Consider the following 17886-nt stretch of genomic DNA (forward strand, 5'->3'; position numbering starts at 1 on the left):
TCTCTCCTACCCCTATTCTCTTCCTCCTCACATCCCTCTTTTCGGACCTGCTGTGTTACGGTCTTGTTCATTAGGTAATGGTTGATAGAGTCATTTCTTTCATCCTAAACTAAATGGTATAGCTATTAGGTATTGGGTGTCAACCATCTGATAAAAGCCAATCATCCATGTAAGGAATAAGGGAGTGAGAAGATTGACACCCTATACATCCATTGCCTGGGGTATCTCAGTAACATCTGGTGACCCTCAGACAGTACTGAGGATAGATCTCTGTGTGCAGCCTGGGTTGTTAGATCTTAAACAACAAGGCAGCAGTGTGCGCATATTACTACAAGGAAGCCGAGCTGGTTGCCATGACAGCGCTATACACATTGCAGAGGGAACCTCAAGCAGAGCGCACGCAGTGCGGAGGAGACAGAGACGCTTTGTGCGTCCATGGTAACAAGGAGGGGAGAGAGCGGACGCTTAACATATCGCGAGACTGCTTCAGAGTCCCGCACATGTGCAGAGGAGCTGCCAGGACAGCTATGTGAGAGCAATCTACAGCGGAGGGGTAAGAGATCTTCACAGCTGCTGTGTGTTATGTGATTGCTCTATAGTTATATAGAAGGGGGATTGTATGTTTGTTTGTGAGACTGACAAAGGTCACAGCATGTAGTCGAAACGTTGCTGCGGTTTGTGAAGGCATAAAGTCCCATCCTGACGGATGTCTGTTTTCCTGGCTCCATAATTTTGCTGTCCTGTATATTCATATCTACTACTGGAACTGTTGGGCTGGAATCCTGCCTGAATGAGGTGTGCAAAATCCATCACTTCCTGCAAGATCTGCTGGTGATTGAAGTAGGAGTGCTGCTGATACCAGATTACTTCACGTGATTTCAATCGCAGAGACCCATTCTAGTTGCCGGGCAACCAGGAAGCACAACTGAGAAACCAATGAAGTGGGAGGGACAATATTTGTCCTTGGTCAGGGACTCCCATCAGTGCAGGATGTGACGGGTGGACTTGTGTATCCAGAATATTGTACTGCAGTGTTTATATGGGGTAATATATTGGCATTCTGGTGGTCCAAGGGGGCCGGAGATGGTGCCAGCAGTGCTGTCTTTACAGAGTAACCTAGTATGTAGGGATGAAAACAGACACATGTCCATCTAGTTCAGGCTATAATTCCCCCTCAATGAGGCAGAAGCCAATTTTCCTCATTTTAGGGGAAAAAATTCCTTCTTGACTCCAATGTGGTAAACAGAATAGTCCCCGGATCACCGACCCTTCTGATGTAATAAGTGACTAGTACATGTGATACTGTAAGGCCTCATGTCCACTAGCTAAATGGAATCCGCAGCGGATTTTGCCCATAGGGAATCACTGGCCATTGGCCATTTTAAAAGAATTGCGTTTTTCACGCGCGGGAGAAAAACCGCGGCATGCTCACTTCTGCGGTGGATTCCGCGCGGATCGGCAACATTGCTATCACATTGATAAGCAATGTGTGCGGATATCTGCGTGCAAAAAAAATACCATTTAAAGCAAATCTACGCGGAATCCACTGCGGAAATCCACGGCAGATTCTGCGCGGATTGTATTTTTCGAGTGGACATGAGGCCTTACGCGCAAGACAGCTGTGCAGACCCTCTTATACTCCTTTAGTGCGTTCACCATCACCACATTTCAGACAGAGAGTTCCATAGTCTCACTGCTCTTACAGTAAGGACGCCTGTCCACAGGCGGGTCGGATACTTGCGAGTGGATTTCTGCCGCGGGAGATTATTTAAAGTCACCGCAATTTTACACGATGAACTTATCATTCTAATAGGTTCATCACTTAAAATCGCGGCATTCCGCGATTTTTAGACGCAAGCGGAAAATCACAATGGATTTACATCGGGCTGCGCTTTCCATAGTTATCCTATGGAAAATGTTTCAAGTATGATCCGCATGCGATTTATCGCCGTGGATCACGCTATGGACTCGAGCCTGTGGACAGCCAGCCTTAAGAACCTCCTTCTATGATGTGTAGAAACCTTCTTTCCTCTAGAGGCAGAGGATGCTCCCTTTAGCCAGCGGGGCCATAATATAGTTGGCTTTCTTTTCTTGTCTTATTTTTCAACCTGCTCTACTATAATGTTCTGTGCTTGAGAATAAAGGATGGGTGTAGGAATACATGGTATGTTAGGCTGAAAAAAGACAACTGTCCATCCAGTTGAGCCTATACCCCCCCCCCCCCCCCCACACACACACACACACACACCGTTGATCCAGAGGAAGGCAAAAAAAAACCCAATGAGACAAAAGCTAATTTACCCCATTTTGGGGGGAAAAATCCTTCCTAACTCCATAGTGGCAGTCAGAATAATCCCTGGATCAGCATTTGAAAAGTTCCTACCTGACTCAATGTATGGCAGTCGGAAGATCCCTGAATCAACAACCCTTGGTTTTTAAGGTCTATATCCTGTAATAGCATAGCGCTCTAGAAAGACATCTAATCCCCACTATCAATTTTGCCATCACCACATCCTCAGGTAGAGAGTTCCACAGTCTCACTGCTCTTACAGTAAAGAACCCCTTCTGTGTTGGTGATGAAACCTGCTTTCTTCTAGACGTAGCGGATTGCCTCTCGTTACCATCTCAGTCCTGGGTGTAAACAGATTATGGGAGAGATCCTTGTATTGTCCCCTAATGTATTTATACATGGTTATTTGGTCGCCCCTTAAAGGGGTTGTCCCGCGCCGAAACAGGTTTTTTTTTTTTTCAATAGCCCCCCGTTCGGCGCGAGACAAACCCGATGCAGGGGTTAAAAAAGAAAACCGGATAGTGCTTACCTGAATCCCCGCGCTCCGGTGACTTCTTACTTACCTGGTGAAGATGGCCGCCGGGATCTTCACCCTCGGTGGACCGCAGGGCTTCTGTGCGGTCCATTGCTGATTCCAGCCTCCTGATTGGCTGGAATCGGCACGTGACGGGGCGGAGCTACGAGAAGCCGCTCTCCGGCACGAGCGGCCCCATTCAGAAAAGAAGAAGACCGGACTGCGCAAGCGCGTCTAATCCGGCGATTAGACGCTGAAAATTAGACGGCACCATGGAGACGGGGACGCTAGCAACGGAACAGGTAAGTGAAAAACTTCTGTATGGCTCATAATTAATGCACAATGTACATTACAAAGTGCATTAATATGGCCATACAGAAGTGTATAGACCCACTTGCTTTCGCGGGACAACCCCTTTAACTGTCTTTTTTCCAGGGTAAATAATCCCAATTTGGATAGTTTAGTTGCCCTTCTTTGAACCCGTTCAAGCACTGTAACATCTTTCCTGAGCATCGGTGACCAGAACTGTGTGCAGTATTCCATGTGAGGCCTGACAAGTGCCTTATATAATGGAAGGATAATGTTCTCGTCCTTCGCCCCTATACCTCTTTTAATGCACCGCAAGACTTTATTTGCTTTTGCAGCAGTTGTCCACGGCTCTTGCTGCGCACAAACTGCAAATCCATTGGACTTATTGTCGGCCATACACATGATAAAGAGGTTGGCGTGCAAACAATATTTGAGAAAACTGATGCAAAAACATGGAGAACTTCACTGAAATTAAGTTGGGAAAAAACAAATTGGTGTGTGTGTATATATATATATATATATATATATAAACAAACACACGGGCATATTTTTGCTGCGGAATCCATGGCAGTCGTCCGCACCTAATACTGTCCATAGCATGCTATGAGAAATCGATTCTTCCCGCAAACGACCGGGAACCAATTGCGATTTCCGCTCGCAGAGGAGAAGTCGCAGCATGCTTCATTTTTGTGTGAATTCTGAGTGGACGGCTTTCGTTGAAGTCAACGAAAGGTGTCAGACCCATGTCCTGTCCGCAATTAACATTGTGGACAGGTTGCACATTCTGCGTCATCGCCTAATGACGGAGCAGGGAAAAAAAGTGAAGAAAAAAAAAACTGTACTGCACATGTCCGACAGCGAGCCACCGGGTCCATCCGCAGCACAGATGAAGAACAGAAATAACAGGTATGTGCAGACGCCCCAGCTGTCAGGGTCAGATTCTGCTACACGCTCCCGCATGCGGAATCCAGCTCTGCCGTATGCAGGGGGCCTAAATTAGTATATAAATAAATGCATATATGACCTAAAAAACAAGATCTTGTTCATGTTTACATCTATTATCAATAAAATGGCGCTCAGGTTACGTTTTCTTAAATCATCAGTATAAGAAAAAAAAACTGAAAGGATAAGAACAAAATTTTAAAGCTCATTATCTAATTACATAATAGTATAAAGGCGCTCCTCAAGATCTGCATATATTGATAAAGTAGCAAAATGGCATCAGATGCATAAAATAAATTGTATTGGCTGAATGAAAGCCCGTACCTGACGATGCATAGGTCAGTATGATCCAGGGGCACTTGGGTGGTTTTTATTCATTCATTGTGTAGCTATCCCTCTAGTATATAAAAGTGGGTTATTCCTTTCCCATGGTCATGTGATCTCAATTCTGACCAGCTTCTTGAGGTTACATATTCATTTTCTAATCACATTTTCAGTTTGTGTGATACTGTGGTGCTTGCAAAAGCTGCTACGTATACCCTGGATGGCAAGAGTAACAAATGTAGAAATCCTGAATCGTATAAGACCTGATATATCACTGGAGGGCAAGGTGACCGCCTCGGTATTATTGTATCTTGACGCCACCAGGAAGTCATGGTGGAGTCAAGATTGACAGGGGGGTGAAGCCCCCTGTACGTGATTGGCTGGCAGCCCAGCAAGGTAATGCTGCAGCTGCAATCCAGGCCGGCCTGCACTTCCGTTCCTTCCCGGCCCCCGCTCCTGCTGAAAGCCTCTTCCCCTCCGGGGGCCGAGAAGGCGACACCCCACTCTGTGTTGAAGCGCAGAGTGGGGTCGGCATGAGAGAGGCCATAGTGCCGTGAAGCTGCTTTGCCGGCGGCACCGCTAAAGCCACTCCCCCCCCCCCCCCCCTCTCAATCCCCCAGGTGTGTTTTACATTGTGGTCGGCTTCAGGGAGAGCACAGCGTCGGGGTTCCACTAACTGAGAGACGCAGTTCATCCACAGCAGCATAACAGCGGCGCGCTGCACTTTCTGAGATGCGTCCCCCGCACAGTGTATTAGGAGAGCAGGGAGCCAACAGCCGCGGGGAACTCAGAGTTATAGGCACCGCCCACAGACAGCAGATGGAGGAGGACAGCTAAGAGGCCACAGCGGCGGGGCCAGGGAGAGGCGGTGAGCTGCGGTAACAGTGCTGGAGCAGAGGACCAGCTAACACACCCGGACACCTGCTCACTCACTTACTACAGCGCTTTCCACAGTAATGCAGTTTAGCTCCTTCCAGGACCTTCACCTCTTGAGCCAATCGTAAGCTAGGGGTGTGAGAGGGGCATTCCTCCTGTCAAACCCCTAGCTTCCGGTGGCGTCAAGATACAATAATACCAACTGGCTCAGGCTCACGTATTTTGGCTATGTAATGTGAGCAGAATCGCTAGAAAAATCTATAATGCTTAGACAGATCAGTGGCAAAAGAAGACCGGACCGCCAAAGATCACGATGGCTGATACTGTCAAAGCTGATACTGGCATGGATATCACACAACTGCAAGAAGCAGTGCAAAACCAAAAAACATGGAGGGAGCTCACCTTTAGAGTCGCCGAGGGTCGTGAACAACTAGATGGCTAACAAAAATTAAATTAATACCTACCACCGATACTTCCTAGAGTGGGACGCAAGCACTCTTGTCACTGATGCTGATCACATAGCTTGTGTCATACAGTTATAATAGAGGAGATCACAGCTTACCCTCCTGACTATATACTTATGGTCTGTAGCTTATTTAGGTGTGTATAGAAGGTAATAATCATTAAACTCTTCCACCAAGCAGGCAAAACTGGTACAGCCTCAGAAAATTTTGTGTTAGTGCATCATTGGATAGATGTAAAAGTGAAAGTAAAAAAAAATGTCACCATCAAGATGGTACATAATAAGTATCAGACAGGATTCTACACTGTATGTAAGTGGCTGCAATGCACAGAAGAGACCTCCAGAGTGAGACAGGCAGTCATGGGGGGGGGGGGGGCAGGGAAGAAAAAATATGTTTTCAACAGAGTGGCCATTTAAAGGGAGCCTTTCAGCTTGAATATGCTGTCCAATCTGCAGGCATGATGTTATAGAGCAGGAGGAGCTGAGCACATTGTATATAGTTTTATGGGGGGAAGATTCAGTATAAGGCCTCATGTCCACGGGCCTGTCGGATTTTGCGGTCTGGAGCCCACAGCAAGAGGACATTACTTACCCGTCCGGGTCCTCTGCATGGCTGTGCGGGTCTTTCATCTTTTCCACTGCGGATGTGGGCGGGCGCACCACCGCACATGCGCAGTGGCTTTTCTTCTTTTTTTTAAAAAAAAATCTTTTGCTTTCCCATGGGATCTGCAGCCCGTTTGCAGCCATGGATCGGATGGCTTCCACTGACTTCAATGGAAGCTGTCCGTGCGGGACCCGCAGCAAAATGGAGCATGCTGTGATTTGTTTTCCAGACCAAAAGGCTGGTGATTGGCTGAGCAGTTACATGCACAGTAAACTTATTTTAGGTCTGTAAAAAAAAAATGCAAGTCCCAGAAAGCGTTCTTTAAAGGGGTGTAATGGCCGGCATTTGTAATTGCAGGCGCAGCTCTCATTGTAATCAATAGGAGCTGCGCCTGCAATTATAAGCACCAGCTACTATACAGGGTCAGAGCAGTAGTTTCCATTTGTATCCCGGCTGTCACAGCAGGCGCTGCCTGAAAAACCCTCTTAACCCTTTCCAATCCACTGTCTGACATCTTCCTACATTCTGATTGAAGCTTGTACAGCTCCAATCTCAGAAGACGTCCGACAGGGTATTCTTACCGTCTATTGCCAGCCACTCCGCTGTCAGAGCCTTTCTGGTGCGCACACACTGGCTTTAGCCAAGAGATGGCATCGTTGTATAACAGCAAAAAGAGAAAGCCTTTTAGGAAACTCTGAATCCAAAATTGGATTGGAAAGGGTTACATCTGTCCTTTATACTTTCCTCCGTTTAGGATCTGCTCCTGACATCTTACTCTAAAACCTGCTCTGTTAATAAGGCCTTAAACCACGGTGGGCTTTTTCAGCCCCAGTCATTAGCAGTCATGGTTAACAAATTTTTCGAAGTGTTTTTTTCGTTATTTCAAACATGCATTTTACATTTCCGGTCTTTATTGTTTTACAGTTTTCCAGCTTATATAACCCCAATTGCTGCACTCAAAATGCGTCACGTTCATCTGGCGACTGAGGATGAAGAGGATTTATATTCTGGTTACAATGATTACAACCCCACCTATGACACAGAGGTTAGACTCCATATATTGTCTGTAAGGCTGCCTGTCCACGGGCGATTTTGCATTGCATTCCCCGTGGCGATAATCTGGCCGCGGGGAATGCAGTGCACGCTTTTAATAGCGTTGCTATGGAAAGCGCAGCCCCTTGTCCATGAGCGGAGAATCATAGCGATTCTCCGCTCAGGGGCGGCAAATCGCAGCATGCTACGAATTGACGTTATTCTTCATGGTCAGCCTATCTGTCAGATAGGCTGACAGCGGAGATCCGTCTGCTGGCTCCTGCTCCGCGGGGGCGGAGATCTGTCACAGGATACCGCAACGCCCATGGACAGGCAGCCATAGGGTTTCTTTATTTCCATGGGCTACAATACACGTGTCAGTATGACCTGTCAGAAGTTTATTAAAAGTGCAGTTACCCTTTAAATATTTCTGGAGAAGGCTTGAATTAATGATTACATCTTGACAAACAAGCTGATTAAGAGGGCAGCCATATAAAAGCTCATGATAAAGTAAATAAAGCCAGGAAGCTGTAGCAGAAAATGTCAAAGCCAAAAAAATTTCCATGTTTCTCTTTTCTCTTCAGGAAAGTAATTTCTTTCTTTTTTTTCCCTGCCTTTCAAGGATTTAGACAACGATACAGCTTTTCAGCAGGCTGTCAAGACTAGCCATGGTCGGAGACCTCCGGTAGGTCGTATGTTATGCGCTTTCTTTGGTTATCCAAGCGTCAACATTTTAGCTTATTTGGAAATATCAATATTTGATCATCGCTCAAACAGTGTATAAATGAAAAAGTGATGAAATGTAACCATAAAACACAAATTAGCTATCTGTTTATCAAAGCAAAGAATACACTCATTGTCAAAAATATCAAGCAACAGAAAGAGTTGTTGGAATCAAATGAAACTTTCTATGTATGATTGTAAGTCTGATATAAGTGATTACAATATCAGAGATACAGAATAATTTATTGTGGAAAACTGAATATTTAAAGGAAGGCTCTAGTACCCTGTTGTATCGCCTCCAGTTTGGATAAAAGATGTGATACGGTGGGCATGGAGGCTCTAGTACCTTGTTGTACCGCCTCCAGTTTGGATAAAAGATGTGATATGGGCGGGCATGGAGGCTCTACTACCCTGTTGTATCGCCTCTAGCTTAGATACAAGATGTGATACAGGTGAGCATGGAGGCTCTACTACACTGTTGTACCGCCTCTAGCTTAGATACAAGATGTGATACTGGTGGGCCTGGAGTCTCTAAAACCCTGTTGTACCGTCTCCAGCTTGGATACAAGATGTGATACAGGCGGACATGGAGGCTCTAGTACCCTGTTGTACCGCCTCCACCTTGGATACAAGATGTGATACGGTGGCGCATGTTGGCTCTAGTTCCCTGTTGTACCGCCTCTAGCTTGGATGCAAGATGTGATACGGGCGGGTATGGAGGCATACAGGTTATAAATGGTATCTTGGTGTATTGGTCCACATTTGCGGTAATTGAGCCTGTAGATTGACAAACTAGAGGTTTGCACAAAGTTGGCATCCCAGATGGTCCCGTAGATGTTCCATTGATGATAAATCTGATGGTTGGGCAGACCACAGAAGTGTGACAATGTTATGGAGGTTCCTGTGACACCCTTGTGTGTGCGGCTGAGCATTATCCTGCTGGAAAATGCCTGTTGGATCCCATGTGAGGAACACGTGTGGCTGCAGGATGTCCTCAACATATCGCTGAGCTGTTGTGATACGAAGGACAATTCTTACGGGTGACCGACTGTTGTATGCGATGGCCCCTTCCCTATACAATCACACCAGAAATCCTTCACAGGCAGGATTGAGGCGCTCACCCCTCAGTCTCCAGACACAAACACGGCTGTCATCAGCGCCCAAACTAAACCTGTATTTTTCCATTCCGTCGCAGTCCAGTTTAATTGTTCGACACCACTGTAATGAGAGGCGACCATGCGTAGGTGTCAAAGGCAGTACAAGTAATGGGCGCCGCAAGACCAAATATCCTTCAGCGAGTGCCTGGAAATGGTTCCAACAGTCACAGAGGTGTAACGATGTAGACTTTGAGAACCTTTTTATAGGCCAAAGGGGGGAACCACTTTTAGGTCCTCAGGTGGGAAAATGACAGTAAAATGACAACTCCATCTAGATGCTTGATTTTTTTTTTTTTGTTTGACAAAGTATCAAAGTGCTAACGACCACTTGTCTGCCTTTCTGCCTTTCCGTGTGTGACGTGAGAGTTAAATGCAGAGCCTGACAGCACCTGTGAATGTCAGTTACCGGCTCTTAGCTCGGCCCCCTGATCACATGACAGTAGTGTAATCACAGGTCCTTTATCCTTGTGTACTGAATGAGGCATTATAGGCGGACTACATCCCCCCACAAACCCCTGCGGCCTCAGTCGCTTTGGATACAGTAGTAGTCGGTTTGGCAGTTTGTAGTTAAATCTTGTTATTTGTATAGCGCCAACTTATTCTGCAGCGCTTTCAGGTAATTATTAATTTGTTAGACATCTGCACACCTGTGTGGAGATTACAATAAATGACACCTCACAAATGTCCACATACATAGCTGGCGGCGCATATCGACCAACAACATTGAAGCATAGTTCTTCACCGCGATCTTCACATCTCCTGAACATGATCTCATGTCCTCTCAGGTGCTAATGCGCCAACACCAGTCCAGCCTTCATCTAATCGTCAACCGTTGATCAGTGTTGTAACAAGCCGTCGTTGTTGTGCAAACATGTCACCACAGAGGGTTCAACTCCGCCGTGAAGCTAATGCAGCTTACATGACACAGCGACAAGCCACGATTTCACCTCAGTCACCAGATGAAGTTTGTACATCTCGTGCAGCAGATAAGTAAAAGCTATAAGCGACCAGCTGAAGTTCGTAAACTACATGCAGCCCATATGCGAAAGCAATGTAGCAGAGTCGTGTGTGGGACCCGCATGTATCAGAGCAGAGCATTGGGCCACCAGAAACACTGGTACTAGAATGTCCTAATAATTACTTGTATACTTGATATTTCTCCCTTTGACAGAAACAACTTCCAGCAAGGGTTTCTTATGATGGTCTAGCAGTCTCTGACATTGACTAGGAGACATTTGTTTCATCTCTGTGATGTTTGAGGCTTTGCTTACATTACCATTTATTTGATTCAAAGATTACAGCTCGAGTACCAGGAACCGCTGCAGCACGCCCTCTGGGAACAGGATTTGGTGTAAGTAATTTAGTTTTTATTGTCCTGTAACCCCGTCTAGAGATGCTGCACACACTGTATTGTATTAAACACTAGTAGACAATGCCTTATATGATTCTAGCTTTTCAGCCGGCCATATGTAAAGCACTGCAATAAATCACATGTAAAATGGAACAGAATGAGTTTAAAGGATTATCCAGGACTTCATGAGGTCCATCTTATAGAAAAAGCCCTAAATATCAGCTTGTTGGAGCTCCAACACCCAGCACCCACGCTAGTCAGCTGTGTGAAGGGGCTGTATAGGCACAGTTCTCTGCTTTTGACAATCCTTTTAGGTTATAAAGGTCCTTTGACAATAAGCGGATCACAAAGTGTCATTCTACTTGGCCCCCCAGTGATCATTGGTAAATCTGTGGAGAGACAAGGGAGTAAGTGCTCAGTTCCCCTGCAGGGCCACCACAGTGGAAATTAAGCATTACACGGTGTCCTCCCAAGTTAACCGGTTGTCCATGCAATGCAAGACAGGTCATCGAGTCAAAAAATCAAAAGTCAAAAGCATCTTGAAAAGAAAAACCTCCCCCACCTCTATTAAATCAGAATTTAGAATTTTTAATGTAAATGCGTTTACAAAAGTGGACACCACCTTTAGGTTTAGGAGGAAAATGAAAAAAATACAAACCAAATGCAGTATTGACATTTAGGTGCTTGTGTATTCTAGATATATGACCATAAGAATTGTCTCCTTTGGTAATGTTAAAAGGTATGGACACCTTTTTGTGGGTATTTTTTTCACTTAAATGCATATATTTTGGGCTCACAATCATTTTTGCAATGGGGTTTAATTAAAAATGTTGCATTGTTAGTCTTCTGCAGCTTTTACCTAATGCTTCTACCTAATAGTGATGCAGATCACTATTAGGTAAAAGCATTCTAAGGCTCAGCAGGAGATCTGTCAGGGTGCTGGACTTACAGCTTAGTTTCCCTCTGCTCTCTCCTCTGCTGCATATGCTTATCAGCTAATTTATGACTACAGACAAGTTTTTATATTTGCTTTGGTCATAAATTAGCTTATAAGAACGTAACATGCGGGCTGTAAACCAAGCCATCAGTTCGGACTCACTGACAGATCTCTTATTGAAACTTGGGGTACAGTGATCCCTCGTCTATTGTCGGGGTTACGTTTTCCCACGATACGTGAAAATCAGTGAAGTAGCGGCACTATATTTACACAAATCAATCTGCCGGGTGAACTACCAAACAATCGCAAATGTGAACAAACAGACCGATGCTGCGATCAGTGAGTCAATCAGCGCCCAGGATACAGAAGACATTTCATCAGACAATACTGTGCCGTGTACAATCTCGCGTTGGCAAGCGCCAGTGGCGTACTGCATTTCCTGTATGTACCGCAAAATCCCGCGATATAGCGAAAAACTCTGCCAAAACAATTATATATGGTCTATTTAAAACCCTTGATGCACTGAAGCCACAATCATTGAACCGCGATGTAGCGAGGGATCGCTGTACTTCTACATGGAATGATATTGTTCAAAAAATCATTCAAAAGAGCGAAAGTGAATGATAATTGTTCAGTCTGAAGGTGCTAACGACCGAACGGTAATTGTTCGCTTTTCGCTGATCGTTTATTTTATGCAGGCATAAAAATGGTTGGCTCGTTCACTTGTCCTTCAGTTTAAACAGCGATAGTTCAGTTATTCTCATTCACTTATACAACGAATGTGAAAGATTGAATAATTATGAACAATTTTTCGTTTGAGCGATCCAACAATGTATCTGCCTGTGTAAAGAGGCTGCATGAGTAAATGAGTTAACTCGGACATCATTCACTTGTTCAAACGATAAATTGACTCATCTAAAAGTACCCTTCGGGCTTCCTCACATGGGCGTAGGTGTTTTTTTTTTGTTTTTTTTTAATTCTTTATTTTCAATTTTTCATTTTTAATACAGATAATGTGATGGTTGTTCGGTAACTTTGTTACAGATACTTGAAGTGCAATAACAACTCTGAACATCTATTAAACTTTGATATGTGTCAGTACGTCTCGCTCTGCTTGAGCATTAAGCTGATCCGTTCCTTGTGCAATATCGTCATACATCTATTATAGCAACTTTGTCTTAAGGACCGTTACTTAAAGCCAACCAATACTAAGTTTGTATAAGTTGGGTTAGTAACTCTTCTAACCCGACATGGAAACATCCTAAGGAAAACTAAGACCTAGGACTAGAAACAGAAGGGAAGTTATTGGGTTTTGTGAGGGGGGTGGTCTGGAGGGGTGTGGGAGTGGTGGGGGGGGGGGGACGTAAGGGAGGAAAGGTTTATGACCTTTGGTGTCCGGGGTCCAGCAGCCTCCGGTATTCCGGTGAGTTCTGGAACTCCAGCCAGTGATACCAGGTCTTTGTGAACTTTTCTTGAGTGCCTTTGAGCGTTGCTGTGAGGTTCTCCATCTCCTTTATCCCCTGTATCAGGTTGAGCCACTGAGAAATCGACAGTGGGGTTGTCTGGCGCCAGAGTTTGGGTATACAGGAACGAGCTGCATTGACTAGGTGGCGAACTACCGAATGTTTGTACACTACGAGTGGGATCTCGTTATGGTGCAGAAGAAAAAAGGCCGGTGTTTTGGGAATTGGATATTGGGTAAATTTCGAGGAGATCTGCTGCACCCTCTCCCAGAAGCCCGCCAGCACTGGACAGTCCCAAAAGATATGAAGGAGGGTCCCTCGGGCGGCGTTGCATCTCCAACACTGGGGGAAGACTGACGGAAACATTTTGTTTAGCTGCGCCGGTATCCTGTACCAACGGGATGGTACTTTGTATCCGGTTTCCTGTGTCTTACTGGATATGTGTGTCAGCGTGAAGATTTTTTCTCTTTCTGTTTGGGAGAGGGTTATTGAGAGATCCTCTTCCCACTTCTGTACATAATTAGGTGGTTCAGGTTCTATCTGTGTGTTGAGGATGTCATATGCTAGGGATAGTGTATGTCTGTGCGGGCCCTCGGTACTGCATATTGCCTCGAATAAGGTTTTTGGGCGCGTGAAGGAACTCGGGTGTGGGAGTGTGCTGAGGGAGTGTCTCAGTTCCACCGTTTGCCAGAACGGGATGGGAAGAAGGTCTTGTGCCTCTGTCAGTTGGGCCGCGGTAAGCCAGTGGCCTTCGTGTAAGAAGTGGGTTGCTCTGTATCTACCTTCTTGTGCCCAGCTGCGAAATACTTTTTTTTCGCTCCCCGGGGGAACGAGGGGTTGCCCAGGACTGGGAACATTGGTGAGGGGTTAGGGGCGGCCGTAGGTGTTTTTACGTGCGCCTGCCAACACCGTAAAAATGCGTGAACAGGAGCACAAATCTAACGTTTGTGTGCCAGTTCAGACGGCAAGAGCTCAGCGCATATGTGCCGAGGCCACAGTGCCAGTGGGCAGGGAGAGACTAGGCTGTCTTCCCCCTTCCCTCCCCCTCGCCGTCTCACCTCCTCTCTACTCCCCTCGGCTGTTTGCAATGGGAGGGAGTGGTGGCGTAGCTAAGCTCCCGCCCCCAGCAAGGGAAGGGGAGGAGAGAAGGGGGAGGGAGTGTAGCAGTCACTAAACTCCCTTCCATCTCCCTTCTCCAGCCACTGTCACTAGCTCCCGTAGCAGTCTGTGCAGCTGCCAACGTATTCTGAGCAGAAAGATAGTTCTGTAACTATCTTTGCTGCCCGGCCTAAAAGTGCCCAACGCTTTATTGGTCGGCCAGGCACTTTTACGCTGTGGGAAGATGCCTGTCTGATGTGATGCATTGGAATCCAATGCATCAGATGGTATCGCATATTGGCCGACCGTGAAAACGGCGGCCTATATACGCTCGTGTGAATAGGCCCTTATGGTGCTTTTTTTTTTTTTTTTTTACAGAGTGAGAAATCATTTGCCTAAACGAATGAGCAAATGCTGTCTGCTGTCACAGTTTGCTTGGGCTTTCAATTTAAACACACAGAAAAATCATTAATTTTTTTACAGGATTGTTGTCATTCAGTTTACTGTACCAGTGAATGAGAACGACTGAAGATTGGTATTTAAGCCGAACGATTAGTGAACGAGCTAACAATTTTCACTCTTGCATGCAATTAACAATAAGCGAATGAATAGCGTTTATCATTCGATCGTTGTCTGTATTAACACTGTACGATTAGCATTCACATTCAAAAGATCCAGCGTTTTTTTCGTAAATCATGATTGTTCCGTGTGAAAGCATCTTCAGCTTCCTGTTTGTAAATGGCAGTTGTTCACACGTAACGAGCGAATGAAGAATTGTATGCCTCAATAAAGTAAACGATAAACGAACAAATCATGGTTCATTGTTCAATCATTGGCCGTGCTAACACTAACAATTACCGTTCAAATTCACACCAACCAACAGTTTTTGTTGGAACAATAGTCGTTCCATGTAAGAGGTCCGTTAGAATACACAATGATAAGTAGAGGCTGCAGAAAACAAACTGTGCAAAATTGTTAATTAAACCCCATTGAAAAATGATTGTCAGCCCAAAACACATTCATTTAAGTGTAAAAAAAATAGTTTTGCCTCCAAAAGTTGTCCACAACCTTTAAGTAGCAACTGAAGAATTCTAAACAATTTTGCAAAGATGGAGTATTCCTTTATGAGCTCAGGATACGGCTTTTCTTCTAAAATATTCTACGCAAATATCGGAATTTAATATTTTTCTTTTTGCAGCCTAGAGTGAACCTTTCTTCTTCCATGGGAAGACCTATGACAGGGGCTGTTCAGGTATTGTATACAAGGCAATGATGCAGAATGAGCCTTCTGATTATATCATACGAGAAGTGTGCGAGCGTGAGGAAGCCTGATGATTTCCAACTGGAAATATTTAGATATGGAATGGCGTCTTGGAACCTGTGCAAGGGCTTATTTACAGGAGCGTATATTGGTCAGGTTTTCACGCCCGGGCCGATATACGCTTCCATCTACGCAATCCCGCTCCTCTTTCCCTCCCCCTCACTGGCTCTCAGCCTCTCTTCTCCCCTCCGAGCAGTGTGCAATGGGAGGGCGTGGGACAGGGGCAGAGCTAAGCTCCCACCCCCTCCCCGCCCCTTGTTCATAGCCAGAAGTGGGAGTGGGGGGGACAGGGTGGAGCTTAGCTTCACCCCCGCCCCCTCCCATTGCAAACGCCAGACTGGAGGATAGAGACAGAGAGCTCGTGAGGAGGGAGGGAAGGGGGGAACTTCTTAGATGGAAGCGTATATTGACCAGCCCTGAAAAATGTCGACCAAGTGCTCCTGGTTTTTAGATCTCCACCCAGGAGCCAAGTGGGAGACTAGTGTAGCTATATAATAGTCTTGAAGGTCTGGGAGGCCTAGACCCTCCTGCCCACCTGCCTTTTGTGAGTATTGTCCTGGTTATTCCTGGTTTAACTGGCATAGAATTTTGTTCATGCTTCAAAGAAAAAAAAAAACGATGTGGTACTTTAATAGATAGAGTGTGAAATGGATATGAGTTTTCCTGTAAAAACACTTTGATGCCACAGTTGCCAATGACCACAGAATCTGCGAGGTTAAATGGCGTAGAGTAATTAGATTAGTAATTTCTTGCTCCTTTTCTATAAAAAACAAACCCTACATATGTAACATTCAGAGAGCAAATACTGTATGTTCTCTGATTGATAATGGCAGAGCGGTAACCTCAACAAAAGTTACTCATGTATCTGCTTATTTAGGCATCAGTATAAAAGCAGTGTAAAACAAGGCAACTTTGGCTGTAATTAAGTCATTGAAACAGGCCTTTTTAGCATGATGAAGGGCAAATACCCTGGAGCAGCTGTCTATACATGGAGCCTGGCTTTGCTTTTAATTCCCAGTCATTGTTACAAGGCTTGTATAGGGTGTCTAACTTTGGCTTGAAGGAATGCTGCCTTCCAATAGGTGGCACTGTGGAGGTATTATTCCATCTCCCTTATTTGCATATTACCCAGAAGAGCATGAATGGCCTTTTGAGTCTCCTCACTTACCGTCTACCTGCTCTCCCTAAGGAGAAAACATAGCAATAGTGATAATGACATTTGCTTACAAGCCATCTTCTTATTCTGTGTTCTTGCAAGAAATAACATCTGCTAAGGTGATCATTGGGTACGGACACTGTCTTTTATCTCTTATTGGTGTGTTTTTGTGTTTTGCAGGATGGAGCAGCTCGACCAATGACAGCGGTTCGTGCGGCTGGGTTCACTAAAGCAGCATTTCGAGGTACATTTGCATTCTGTGAGTAATAGGGGAGGTAAACGTAGACAAGTAGCTTATTTACGCAACGGCTCTGCTTTTATATGCAGGTTCTCCTTTTGATCCCCTGGGACAGTCTCGAGGTCCTGCTCCACCTCTGGAGGCCAAAAATGAAGACACGTGAGTTATTGTTTGCCTTTCTATCTCTACCTCACATTGATGGATACACATTATATTGTGAGCCTTCTGGCTTGATTCTATCTTACAAGGAAACAAAACTGGAACTAGTGTCACCTCCTCATAGAATTACCTGAGCAGCTGCTTATGCTTTCAGCTCTTTTCCCAATAATAGTCATGCAGAAGAGCCCTTTTTAAAGGAGTTTTATTCAACTATATACATCACACAGAATAGGTAATAAATGCATGATTGCTGGGGGTCCAACTACTGGAAACCGCAGTCATCATGAAAACCGCAGTCCCCAAGTCCTCTTTGTGAATGGAGCTGTAGTGTGCATTCATGATCACTGCTCCATTCACTTCTAGGGGACTGATTGAGATAGCCAAGCACTGCTCTCCACAATCTCGATAGAATTGAAGGGAGCACTACCCCTCCGTTCATAAAAGTGACTCGGGACTGGCCATTTTGTGATTGCTGGGGTCACCTGTGGATGGGTGATTGATGTATTTAGTAGGAAAACCCCTTTAAATCTGAAATGATTGTGGATGAAAGAAAATGCAACATCTGATATGGATAATAACTCAATGCTTGCAAATGTGCTCTACACTAAAGGGAAATAAGGGAAAACAGTATACAGTGAAAGTCCAGCACATGTTGGTCTGGGAAACGTGATAGCCTGATATGGGGCAAGGATAAAATTCCATGCCAAAGGAAATTTTCTAGTAATCTGGCACTCTAGGTCTCAGCAATAGGTCCAGTGGGCAAAGTTAGTATTTGGGTCTACAAGGTGCTTATCTGCCAGACTCTGCTGTTAGTGGTAAATACTGTATGCACTGTGATAGTGGCATGCATGGCTATTGCTGGAAAAGCCATGGACTGGCACTGACTATGTCATGCATCACTGTTGGTATAAACATCATGGGCAACACCT

The 17886-nt window shown here is 45.2% G+C and overlaps 1 protein-coding gene across 2 annotated transcripts in view; it reads left to right on the top strand.

Moving 5' to 3' along the window:
* The first annotated feature begins 415 nt into the window (after window positions 1–415).
* IFT88 (intraflagellar transport 88) overlaps window positions 416–17886 on the top strand; it is a 63180-nt gene continuing 45709 nt past the window's right edge. The window contains exons 1-7 of one of the 2 annotated variants that reach the window (XM_066582172.1): window positions 416–553; window positions 7255–7367; window positions 7977–8039; window positions 10529–10585; window positions 15282–15335; window positions 16741–16804; window positions 16888–16957. In XM_066582172.1, coding sequence (XP_066438269.1) covers window positions 436–553; window positions 7255–7367; window positions 7977–8039; window positions 10529–10585; window positions 15282–15335; window positions 16741–16804; window positions 16888–16957 — 539 coding nt within the window. In that variant the 5' untranslated portion in view covers window positions 416–435. Of the gene's footprint in view, window positions 554–7246; window positions 7368–7976; window positions 8040–10528; window positions 10586–15281; window positions 15336–16740; window positions 16805–16887; window positions 16958–17886 lie in introns of both variants that reach the window. The other variant, XM_066582173.1, reaches the window with a different exon arrangement.

The sequence above is a fragment of the Eleutherodactylus coqui genome, chromosome 1 (genome assembly GCF_035609145.1).
Source record: "Eleutherodactylus coqui strain aEleCoq1 chromosome 1, aEleCoq1.hap1, whole genome shotgun sequence".
Classification (NCBI taxonomy): Eukaryota; Metazoa; Chordata; class Amphibia; order Anura; family Eleutherodactylidae; genus Eleutherodactylus; species Eleutherodactylus coqui.